Source organism: Colletotrichum fructicola, assembly GCF_000319635.2.
Source record: "Colletotrichum fructicola Nara gc5 chromosome Unknown KSG_Nara_v1_contig08, whole genome shotgun sequence".
Classification (NCBI taxonomy): domain Eukaryota; kingdom Fungi; phylum Ascomycota; class Sordariomycetes; order Glomerellales; family Glomerellaceae; genus Colletotrichum; species Colletotrichum fructicola.
This window is the reverse complement of record NW_027094058.1, coordinates 3,919,005-3,931,564: the sequence shown is the minus strand read 5'-3', so window position 1 is coordinate 3,931,564 and position 12,560 is coordinate 3,919,005. Positions and strand designations below refer to the sequence as shown.

The 12,560-nt window shown below is 55.7% G+C and overlaps 2 protein-coding genes across 2 annotated transcripts; one reads left to right on the top strand and one right to left on the bottom strand.

Annotated features, from left to right (window-relative positions):
• Nucleotides 1–4,159: 4,159 nt before the first annotated feature.
• Nucleotides 4,160–7,103, bottom strand: cft2 (Cleavage factor two protein 2; the record flags this gene model as incomplete). Its single annotated transcript, XM_032023497.1, has 2 exons — nucleotides 4,160–6,902; nucleotides 6,958–7,103. 2 exons carry the CDS (start codon nucleotides 7,101–7,103, stop codon nucleotides 4,160–4,162), a joined length of 2,889 nt encoding a protein of 962 aa, XP_031879733.1.
• Nucleotides 7,104–8,026: 923 nt separating this feature from the next.
• CGGC5_v014169 (Uncharacterized protein) lies at nucleotides 8,027–11,262 on the top strand (the record flags this gene model as incomplete). Its single annotated transcript, XM_032023496.1, has 4 exons — nucleotides 8,027–9,397; nucleotides 9,445–9,542; nucleotides 9,590–11,120; nucleotides 11,176–11,262. The coding sequence occupies 4 exons, from the start codon at nucleotides 8,027–8,029 to the stop codon at nucleotides 11,260–11,262; spliced, it is 3,087 nt and encodes a 1,028-aa protein (XP_031879650.1).
• Nucleotides 11,263–12,560: the final 1,298 nt, after the last annotated feature.

Genomic DNA, 12,560 nt, shown 5'->3' with positions numbered 1-12,560 from the left:
TATTATGTAAATCTTCGGGGGCACCATCGCGCCGTTGAAGATCTGTACAAGGACTCGACGTCCACCGTTCAGTCCACTTCAGATGGGCCGCCCACCCCGCGTCGTGGTGCGCCGTACCTACATGCATATGCGGTTCCATCTTCATCATCTCTCACTGTCACTATTCATAGCACACCATGCAGATACCGACCCCTACCGCTACCTGCCAACTGCCATCGCTCACTCACTAAGAAGCCTTAGCCAACGGCTGCGACATTGTCTCCTGTTTGGCTGCTCCCTCTCGCAGTCTATCGAGTTGGCGGCGGCGGCGGCGGCGGCGGCGGCGGCACAGCGACCTCGCATGTCTTGCTCGTGGATGGGGGCACGTTTCTCATCTTGCTGCTGCTCGAAATCACCCTCACTTCAATCATGCACATCCCGGCAGCCCTCATCTCAATTCCCAAGAAACGTCTGAACATCAATCCCCCATCCCGCCCTCTACCTGAATCATCTTCACATGGGCCTCAAAAAGGGAGCCGCAATCCCCCAGCCCGCAATGCGTTGACGCGTGACACCTCCTATCCCTCGCCAATCCCATCACGTACGCACCTTAATATCAACGACCTGCATTCCGCCCCCTCAGAAGCCGGGCCCCTTCGACCCCTGCGCAGCTGGAAACTCCCTCCTGCATAGCGGGGACCCTCATTACCACTCTCTCTGCTGGTATCCGCCTGCAACCAGTATCCGTACCTTCGAAGTCGAACCTCCTGTACCGATACCTCCGTTGCCCTTTGGCTGTCGCAGTCACTCCTGAGTCCAACCAGTCAATAAATAAAGAACACATCAGGACTTGAAAATGCGGGAACGCATGCGTCAGTCTCGGGCCTCGAAAATAGTAACGAACCACCTTCACCAAGACACCAAGACACAAATCTCCCGCAGCAAAACACGCAACACACAAGTCACCAATCTCAAAGAAACGCAAGAAGAACGACGACAATCCACAATCGAAATATCTCAGGTAAGTCGCAACCGCTAGCGCAGCCGCGGGGCACGGGGAACCCGAGCACCCCGTGGCCCGGCCGTTCGGTCGTCGTCCTTTTATCCTTTTCTAACAACTCACTTTTTTTTCATTCGAAGCTGGGTCCCGTCGAACCCGGCTTGAGGCTGTGAAATCTCTCCTTGCGAATCCTAAATTCCCTACCTGGCTGCCGGGACGCACAATATACATCCCAGGGGGGAAGGGGAGGAAGCTCCCACACCGGTCCGGTGAACGGTGAGCACCCCCCAATGAAATCTTCATCCGAGCACCATACAGCATCAACCCGGCACCCTCAACAGGTACAGTCATCGCATCCCTGACCGCGCAAAGAACCGCAGGGAGCGCTCTATTTCCGCAACTCTTGTCGATGAAAAATGCCACCAACAGAGAGGAAGAGCCACCAACAGAGAGGAAGAAAAAAAAACTGTGCTACATTCTGCCATCCAATGCGGACAACATACTTCATGAAACTCGAGCGTGCCACTAAACGCCATCAAAACAACTCACCGGTGCATTTGACAACTCATCACCAACCGCCCACGCACAGCCCATGATTGTCGTCCAAACCGGCCATATCCATCCCCCACGCCCCCCCCCCCCCCCCCCCCCCCCCCTCCAGACCGCCAAAAGGAAAGAAACCTGTGGGAGGTATAATAAAGATGTACAGCGTGATAAGCCGATCCGTGACGTCGTACCGCCGCGGGCCCTGATGGGCTGGCTCTAGCTTGCAGTACCTACCTACCCAAAAACACACGCCTTTCCCTGAATTTCCCGGATCGCCAGAATACACAACACGCAACGCACGTTGCAACGTGAGCCCTCGGGAAACACGCAATGAGGTCACCGCCGCGCATCGTCATGAATCAGGCTTACCGTACCGCCCAAGCTGTCAACCACCACTCGTGCCTATGCTTCCGCGAGAGCATGTACCTTGCCTAAACGGAGAGAGGCTCTACAACGCCCGCCTAATCATTTCATGTAAGGACTGAAAGCCATGTGATGATGGCATCAAGCCGCATCAACCAACTCCCAAAAATACCGTGACGTGGAAATGGGCCGCCGCCGCCCCCATGCATGCCCCCTTTCTTCGACCGTGCTGACTACTCCTCACCTCAACCTCCCCCACCAAGGATGAACCCCTTCCAGCACAGCCCGCCAAGCGCCGCCGCCGAGGAACCACGACACCGCACCCGCACCCGCCCCCCCTCGTGGCGCGGCACGGGAAGGGCGCGCTACCCTTTTTGCATGCCCATGCGACCAACTGTCGTTCTCATCTTGTGGTTTTTTTTTTCTCTTGCGTCGGAACTCTTCCGTAATTCTGGACGTAGATGCGTGCCCACCAGGGATTTCCTTACATGCGAACTGGACCGAAGAGCAAATCCTGCTGGTTCTCTTGGGACGAAGTTAGCACTGTTTCCCATCCCACCGGATGGGATCGTAAGCTTCCTTTCCGTCGTGGGAGCAGACATATCTGAAAGGTCTGGTCGTAGCGTTGGGGATTAACCATGAATCCGCCAGGACGGTCCCGGCTTATGCAAAGTGATCCAGCGTAGGTTGCAATACCGAATGCCTGAGCTGTTTCTTCAGACCGCATTTGCAGAGTCAGATGAGGCAGCGAAGCGGTGCAGAACAACATGAAGTAGATGTTAGCTTAGAAGTCTATGCATTTGACGCTATTGGAACATGTAAGTCAGATACGTTCACTTTGTTTCTATGGCTGTCGATGAGTTGGTGTCTCTCGTCCTTGCCAACCATAAGTACACCGTTATATATTCTCGTCAACGTGATCCAACGGAAGATGTTACCAAGCGCTGCTTCCACCGTGCTAATATCTTCTCCCTCGTAATGAGGACGGCCCTGAGATGTCCGGGAGACAGGTTTCAAACTGCAGAAGTTTTTCAACGCTGTCGAGAAGTCAGTAAGGAGGAGCCGAGAATGGTGTTGTCAAGTGAGAACTGACGCGTTATGCCACTCGCATGAGCATGTACAGACAAGCTAAAGAAGCCGATCGTCGAGCGTTCGAGACTCTCCCGGAAGGATGTTCTTGATCCTCTTCAGCCCCTGTCGACAAGTCTTGCCTGTGTATCTAGCCACCAGAATAAGTGCCCTCTGTCCTGCATTCCACATCATGTGAAAGAAGACCGCGACTGCGTAAACATGACTCCATATCAAAGACGCAAAGAAAATGAGGCATCCAAAATGACGGCAGTTCTACCCAGGCTGACATCTCTCGCCTGTCTTGAGTGATATCGCAGACTGCTAACCCAGCTACAAAACCTAGGCTGTTAGGATGCTGCGAATGGTGCAGGGTTGTATTAAACCAGCTGAGCAGCTTGTGATATGCTTCAGCAACTACTTTCCAGTGCTGACCGACAAGATGTGACGAAATCTCGAGTGCTTTTCGATGTGGTACGTCACGTATGCATTGAAGTTTCCGTGTACATCAAATGATTAACTATCTGACTTCGAGTAATATTTTTTCAATATACAACGTGTATGTTGCAATTTTCCAGAAACCGACTTGAATTCCCGCACTTCCTCAACGTCACTATCGTATCTAATCAGGCTAGGCTCTGATGCCCAGGTAGGGAGAGTATGACAGCTAACGAGACACCGTTCTCGCTTCACGTCACGCACTCAAACTGAATCTGAATCGGAATGCCACCTCGTTTTGGTTGACGCGTCCAGGTCTACACCGAACAAGGTCGCCTCGTATCGGATGAGCCATGGAAAGTTTCTTCACATGCGTTATAGAAGCAGCAGTCCATCCGTTTTAATATCAAGATAGCAACTTCAGGCTGAAAGTTCCAAGTAAAAAGCAGATCTCAGTTTCACTGGCAACGTAACGGAGCCTCACTTATATGTTACTCTTCGTGGACATTAGCCTCTCTATCAAGTATCAAATTCCAACACCATGTGAAGACCGCATACGTTTCCAACACAAACCTGTTCAACTCGCACAACTGACTTGCCTCATCACAAATACGAATTTCACGAGAAAAGAGTGTCAAAGCTGAGGTCAAGACCAAAAGTCTAAAGGCCGTTCTATTCCAGCCCCTCCGAAAAAAGCCCGCAAAGCCGTATTTTAAATCTTACAAGAGATCTCATCCCCAATTCTCGAAAACAACTTCTCGTTCTTTAGGCACCAGCAACCACCGCCAGACCGTCGTAAATCATCCGCTTGACCTCGTAGAATGTGCTCCGGTGCTGCATCATCGTCGCAGCGTCCGTGATGCCCACGCTCTCCACCTCCACCTTGCCCGTGCTCGTCTTCCGCACCGCCACGGCCCCGTTGATGACGAGCGTGCCTTCTCCCCTGAACTCGGCCATGTACCCCGCAGACTGCATCGCCCTCCGCAGGTCCGTGAGTCTGAGGTCGCCGACATGCAGCGGCTGCGCGACCGAGCGCACAGCCGAGGCCATGTTCATCGGCAGCAGGTCCAGCGTTGGCACGACTTCGACCTCGGCGTCGGCGTCTTCCTGGGCCGCATCGGCATCCTCCGCCTCCGTCTTCTGCCGCTTGTTGGCCCCGTCGTCCTTCTCCGCCAGCTTCTCCTTTGCCAGAGCCTCCGCTACGAGCTGGCCTGTGATTGTGACGATGCTGAGGCCCCGCACGTTTTGCCATTTGAGCTTCTTGACCAGGCTGTCCGTCAGCTTGACCACCCAAGCATTGGTATCGACACTAGCGTCCACCCAGGTGCCCATGGACGGGGTGAAAACATCGACGACGGTTTCTTCTGATGCGCCGATTTGCGCAGCGAGAGCCTTCTTGCAGTCTGTTGCAAGCGCTGTGGTCTCCTCCGTCGTACCGCCGACCAGAATCAGCTTTCTAGGCTGGATTAGTGGTATAAGCATGTTCAAACTCCTCTTGTCGTGTAGACCGCTGAAGTCGACAAAGGCGATACGCAGGTTGACTGGGACCTTTTCTGAAGATAGAATCAACTTTGAAGGTCCTTGTATCTCTTCCTCGACAGTGTCTTCCACGTCATCCAGCTCATCAGCCACATGATCCTCGCTTGCCGTGCCATCCCGGTCGTCTCCAGCTGTCTTTGCATTTTGGCGTTTGTTGGCGCCCTTGGTGCTTGCATCATCCCATTTGCGTTTCTTTCCTAGTCGGTCCTCGTCATCGTCGCCACGCATTTCGGTGTCAGGTACATCTTCCTCCTTTTCCTCAGCTCGGAGGTAGTCTTCGGGGCGAATGACATCTCCAAACTGGTCGTCACGCCTCCTGCGCATGACCAAGGGGAAAGAACGTTCACGGCCCTTTTTACCTCGCACGTCAAAGTCATAAGCACCACGCTTCTTTGTCAGAATGTTGATGCCCAGATCCTCGTCCGTCAACACAACCTTCTTCCGTGTTGCCTGACCCATGGTTGTTGAGATGTTGAGAGCCTTTCCTTGTTGCTCATTGTCGGATTCGCCAGAGTCTGAGGAGGATTCTGATGAAACGTCATCAGCTGCATCTGCCGGTGCCTGCAATGATGCTCCACCACCGCTTTGCAGTGTGGCCTGAAGCTGTCGTTGCGTTGCTAGCCACTGCTGGTAAACGGTCAATTCGTCTCCTTCGAGGGCCTGTCTCTTGGCCTCCTGAATCTCCAGCTCTCGCCCGCCGCCATACACAAACTCGATGCTGTCGCCGCTGCTCGTCTGCTCCACCGTGGCGCCATCTTGACGTTCTGTCCACCAGTCCCACAGGGTTCTTGCTATTGATGGCTGTTCCGCTCGAGATTTTGGCGGCTTGTCTGTCAAGACGACGAGGTTCCTGGAGTCTTTTGCCAGACCCTTGATCAAATCCTTAGAGAAGCCCCATTCTAAAGTGTCATCGCTCGCAAGAATGACTCTGCCTTCCGATTGAACGTTGCCGCCACTGCTAGAGAGCAGCTTCTCGATCTGCGCTCGACGCTCCACCAGTTTGAGATACCTGAAATCAAAGGGCACAGCCTCCTTGGTCTTCCCATCTGCGCCGTTTGCTTTGCGCTGACCGTCAGCAACTGATTCGAACTCCCGGACAATATTGTCGTCCATCCACTCCAGCATGCTTCGCGCATACCGGAGCGTACTTGACATATTCCGTCCAGCGAGGTAGAGCTTGGCTGCCTTTAGAGAATTGTCATCAGTCTCGGAGTCGACCTGCCATGTGTGCTCGAGCAGATACGCGATTTCCAAAACACGAGCGCTTGAATCGACGGGGATTAGGCAAGTGCCTCCTCGACTGACGCAAAGCTTGATTATGTCGACCAGCTGCTCGTCACGCTTTGCGCGACCGCCTGCCTGGGCAACTTTCTCCGCACCACGACTGCTGCAAACCAGTGCGGTGGGCTTGCGTAGTTGTTCAATAACCTCCGCACCGCCACCGCCCGCTCCTCCTAGCCATGCGGCACCGGCATAGACATTTTCTCTTGCCTGGTTCCAGTCCACCGCATAGACGATCGATTCCAAGCCATGCTGTATATGCCATATCGTTCCTCCTAAACTGTGGCCCGCATTATAGGCAGTGATCATGAGACCATTGAGGGGCGGGGAGAATGGGGACGGCAGCGGCTCGTGAGGTTGCGAATACTTGAGAGGTTGGATAAGGGAGAAGTATCGTGTAATTTCTTCGGGGGTCGGCGCTTGTAGGAGAAAGTCGCTGTCGCCGGTCGGTTGCTGGGAGTAGGAGTAGGCCGCCTCGCTGAGGGAACCGTGAGGGATCTTTGTCGCAGCCAGAGGGGTCGATGCGTAGAGGTCTTGGGTGAGGGTGCGACCGAGGTCGATGACAGGACGGGTCGCGTACACGGGAATGCGCGTGAATAGAGGAAAGTTCTTGCAGCAGTGTGCGAACGCAGCGAGATGCGACGTCGTGGCGTGGGTCAGGAGGATAATGGACAGCGTCGGGACCTGTCTGTAGGCATGTGTAAGTATCATGAAGCGCATTCAATCGGCAGAGGGTATGGTACTTTTCGAGCTCCCGCAGCTTCTCAACATCGAAAGATTCGTCCCATCCGAGATCAATCAGGATCTTGACACCTCCATCAAGCTCGAGAATGGACTGCGATGCCGACGACTCGGAAAGAGCGCCCTGGAGGGGGCAGAAGGTAAACATGTTTGCTGTTTATGGCCAAGGGTCGCGATGCATCGTCCAGTGTCTGAATGCAACCGATGATGGCAAATAGTAATTCGAGTGATCTTCGTCAAGCGATGACCATGTTGCTGGCGCAGCGACCAGGACGGGCGATTGCGTGTTGTAGTCGAATAGCGAGCTGCGAGTCGAGGTTTGACTGTCGCGTAAAAGAATCCAGGATCATGAGAACCGGGTGCTGCAAGACGCGGTACGTACCCGGAACCTTGCCAGGCACCGACCGTATGCTCTGGTCTCTGGTCTTCAATGCGAAGAGCAGGTGCAGGGGCCACGGAAGCTCCAGCAAGAGATCCGTCACTGTGGGGCCAGCCCTGCTGAGATCGGAGCGGCGGTGAGTTCTTCCGCTCCCAGTGCGGTCTAGCTCGGTCAAGCTGCATAAAGTGGGGTCCTCTTGCAAGTGGCAGGTGCAACGGGGGGCAGCTGAAGCTCCCGCATTGGATGGAAAAGTTCCAGGCTGGCCCCTCGGTGCCGCTGCTCATCGGTCTGGAAAAACGCATCGGAAAGTTATCGTGTCAATTTGGTCCAGATCCCTGTCGATACGTGGTCAACAAGCGTGTTGCTGCAAAGGGGACACAATTCGAGCCGTCACTTTACTTTTTTTTTATTTGGTCAAGTCGGCTGGCCCTCGAACGACGACATTTATCGAAAGTTCCTAGAGAATGGCGCACTCTTGAATGCGTGCGCACATATCGACAATCTCTCCGCGAAGCTCCCTTTCGATTTCCAACTACAACCGGGCACCATAGCTCCAACTACAGCTCAGCTACATACTCCTCCATCAGTAGCTGCCCACACCTAATACGATCCTCCCGACCACGAGCATCGAGAACGATTCCTAGGATCACGCCAACCCCCGAGCAGTCGAGCACCGCACACCTCCTGTAACCATGTCCGACTTCAGCACATATCACCACCTGGGCCAGGGCGAGCAGGACCCCTCGAACCCGAACCGATCGACACAGCCGGCACCTCCCCAGTTCTCCCCTCCCATCGCGGGGCAGCCATACCAGCAGGGCGCGCCCTACGGAGCCCCTCCCGCGCCGGGACAACAATACTATGGCGGCCAACCGCCCATGCCCGGCTCGGCGCAGCCTCAAGGCTCACCGTACGGCGCTCCTCAAGGTCAGCCCTACGCTCAGAGCCCGGGTTTCCAGTCCCAGGAGAACTTGGCGGCGCAGATGGGTGGCATGTCTTTGGGTCCCGGCGATGGCCACAACACTCTGAGGAAGAAGAAGAAGGATCGCCATGCATACCACCAAGTCGAGGCCACAGGGTCCTCGCAAGCTTTCAACGGCATGCCTCCCCCCGGTACCCCGGCCACGGCCTTCTTGAATGCCGATCCCTCGCAGGCCCAATATGTCAACCCCCAGATTACCCCTGCGATGAACCAATTCCCGGCCGCGGCTGGTCAAACCTTCACCCCCGGTATCCCCGCGACCCAGGCCGAATTCGCAACCCGGAACGGCGCCGATGCCGGTGGTCCCCCGGCCGTCGTCCAGACCGGCGGACACCAGAAGCTCTCTCTCGATGACCTACCGAGTGTCCCCGTGTCCCGCGATTCCCTCCAGCAACACTACTTCTCGAATGTTTACCCCACCTTCGAGAAGCACCTGCCTCCCCCAGCTACCGTCTCCTACGTTGCTTTCGATCAGGGCAATGCCTCGCCGAAATTCGCTCGCCTGACGTTGAACAGCATTCCCGCGAGTGCTGAGGGGCTCGCCCTGACCGGCCTTCCCATGGGTCTTCTCCTCCAGCCACTGGCACCCCTGCAGCCCGGTGAACTCGAGATTCCTGTCCTCGACTTTGGCGAGTCTGGCCCCCCGAGATGTCGCCGCTGCAGAGCTTACATCAACCCCTTCATGATGTTCCGGTCCGGCGGCAATAAGTTCGTTTGCAACCTGTGCACATACCCCAATGATACCCCGTCCGAATACTTCTCCGCCCTCACCCCCCAGGGTGTAAGAGTAGACCGCGACCAGCGCCCCGAGCTTACCAGGGGAACCGTCGAGTTCGTTGTACCTAAGGAGTACTGGACCAAGGAGCCCACAGGCCTCCGCTGGCTGTTTGTGATTGACGTCACCCAGGAGTCTTTCAACAAGGGATTTATCGAGTCCTTCTGCGAAGGTGTTCTCGCGGCGCTCTACGGCGGCGAGGATGCTGAGCGGGACGAAAATGGCGAGCCAAAGCGTGTAATCCCCGAGGGTGCCAAGGTCGGTTTCGTGACATACGACAAGGATATTCACTTCTACAACGTCAGCGTAAGTGGCTCGTCTGTGATTTTGAAAAGCAACGCTGACAGGCGAAGCCTTCCCTGGATCAAGCTCAGATGATGATCATGCCCGATCTCGAGGACCCCTTCGTGCCCCTGAGCGACGGCCTCTTTGTTGATCCTTACGAGTCCAAGTAAGCTCCCAAACTCACGGCCACAGTGACATGACTAATAGTCTCAGGGCTGTCATCACTTCCCTGCTCACCATGCTTCCCACCATGTTCTCCAATATCAAGAATCCCGAGCCTGCTCTCCTAGCTACTCTTAACTCGGCGGTTGCCGCACTGGAGAAGACTGGCGGAAAGATTGTCTGCTCCTTGGCTGCGCTGCCCACATGGGGCCCCGGCCGTCTGTTCCTTAGGGACGACGGCAAGCACCCAGGCGGTGAGATTGACAAGAAGCTCTTCTCTACGGAACACCCGGCCTGGAAGAAGGTTGCTGAGAAGATGGTCGCCACCGGTATCGGCGCCGACTTCTTCCTCGCCTCACCATCCGGCGGTTACCTTGACATCGCAACTGTTGGCCACATCGCGGCTTCAACGGGCGGCGAAACGTTTTACTACCCCAACTTTATCGGTCAGCGTGACAACACTAAGCTGTCGATGGAGATCAAGCACGCGGTCACTCGCGAGACCGGTTTCCAGGCTCTCATGAAGGTCCGCTGCTCGAACGGGCTGCAGATTAACGGCTACCACGGCAACTTCATTCACCACACCTTTGGTGCAGACCTCGAGATTGGAGTTATCGACGCCGACAAGGCCATGGGTGTCACATTCTCTTACGATGGAAAGCTCGACTCCAAGCTGGACGCGCACTTCCAATCCGCCCTTCTCTACACCACGGCATCAGGTCAACGCAGAGTACGCTGCTCCAACATCATTGCTAGCGTCTGTGACAATCCGCGAGACTCTGTGAAGTTCATCGACCAGGACGCCGTGGTCGCTATCCTCGCCAAGGAAGCAAGCACAAAACTGGCCACCACCTCCGCGTCTCTCAAGGACGTCCGCAACCATCTCACCGAGAGGACAATCGACATCCTCTCGTGCTACCGCAAGAACTTCCTCACCGCAGCCCAGCCCGACGGCCAGCTCGTCATGCCGGAGCGCCTCAAGGAGTTCTCAATGTACATGCTCGGCCTCGTCAAGTGCCGCGCCTTCAAGGGCGGCAACGAAAGCTCCGACCGCAGAGTACACGAGATGCGCATGATCCGCTCCATGGGCGCCATGGAACTCAGCCTCTACCTCTACCCGCGCATGATCCCCGTTCACAATCTCGCACCCGAGGAAGGCTTCCCCGACGAGTCAGGCCACCTCAAGGTGCCCCCCGCCATCAGGACGTCCTTCTCCCGCGTCGAGCCCGGCGGCGTCTACCTCGTCGACAACGGCCAGCAATGCCTTCTCTGGTTCCACGCGCAGACGTCACCGAACCTCATTGCAGACCTCTTCGGCGAGGACAAGACGACCCTCCAGAGCCTCGACGCCTACACGTCGTCGCTGCCCATGCTCCAGACGCACCTAAACGCCCAGATCCGCAACATTGTCGAGTTCCTCAAGACGATGCGCGGGTCCAAGGGCCTGGGCATTCAGCTGGCAAGGCAAGGCATCGACGGCGCCGAGTACGAGTTCGCGCGCATGCTGGTCGAGGATAGGAACAACGAGGCCCAGAGCTACGTCGACTGGCTCGTCCACCTCCACAGGAGTGTGCAGCTCGAGGTACGATATTGCCCCTATCACTACCCCCTAAACACTTACTAACGTGACTACGTAGCTGTCCGGCCAGAGAAAGAGAGACGACCCGTTGACGGACGCCAACGCCCTAGCCGGCTTCGCTGGCCTGCGGCCTAATTACTGGTAGGAAAAAGGTTACTAAAGTGATTTGGTAGTAGTGGGCAAAAGGAGTCGGGTTGCGGCGTGGGCGTGGGCGTGGGCGATGCGGCAAGCTATGTTTTCTTCTTCTCTCGTGTTTTTGAGCGTTTTCCATAAATGCATATACATTTTGGTGGGCGGTGTCGAAGGGGGCCTCCGTCCCTCCGCAAAACAGTCCAAGAAAAAAAGACTACCTCCCCAGCTCGTGCTGAACGAACTACCCGCCGTTGGTCGAGTACGTGAACTAACACGGCCCTTTCCTCATCCATGGATCCCGCTTGGAACTTCCCGTTACAGAGCTCCTGTCTCGGTGCGCCTGGAACGCAACGTGCTTCATACCACTGCTGCCCTCTTGCTTGCTTGCGTGTACGAAACCTCACCATCGAGGCGGTGAGCAGCGCTGTGCCTTTACGAAACGGGCTGTCGTGACACTGCGAAAATGAGAGGTGACACAGCACAAGTGATGCTCATATTCTCGAGACCGCTTTCTATTCAACCTCGGTACAGCTCCCAGAAGGCCCAATATTTGCTTCCCCCTTTTCGTCTTGCGCCCAATGTTCACATGCCCTTCACTCTGGCCCAGTCGTCATGATTCTTGGATAATGCGCATCGACCGTGATGAAGATCCCTGCGGCCCAACGCGTAAGACATGGCAGAGAGAGAGAGAGAGAGAGAGAGAGAGATGGTCGACGCGGCGCCCCCAACGTAAATCTGCCCAGGCAGCGAACGTCATCACCGCTCCCGCCAAAGATATTCCCAAGAACGGCGCAATTAGTCGAGAGACATCTACATGGAAGGCAGCCCGGGCCTCTATCTTTCGCAAGTGTCTATCCCAAGGGAGCGGGTGGACGAGCTGAACGGACCCAAGGGGGTGGGGGTGCCGCCTGTCATCTGATCAAACTAACTACCTGTGCCCGCCCCCTGTGCCGCCCAGTTCCTGCTAACCTGGGACAAAACCAAAAGAGTCAAATCGGCGTTGTGATCAAAGAAGACCGGGGGGGTTCAGGAATAATGAGATTGTGAGATGTGATTTCTGACAGAAGATGGGGGAGTTATTCTTTGGGGAGGCATGTACGGCGCAGGCTAACCCGTTCTTCGCTGCTGGTAACGACAGATTGGGAAAGGCGGACGAGACATTTGACATGGCCTTTCGGTATGGATGAACCGCGGACTCTACCGGTTTGCCAAGCTTCACACGGCATGGGGCGGGGGCTCTTTCTCTTCCGTCATGGGTTTGATTGATTCCCTGCGCTGGGCTGGGAAAAGGATAAGTCTGGTGTTCTCTGG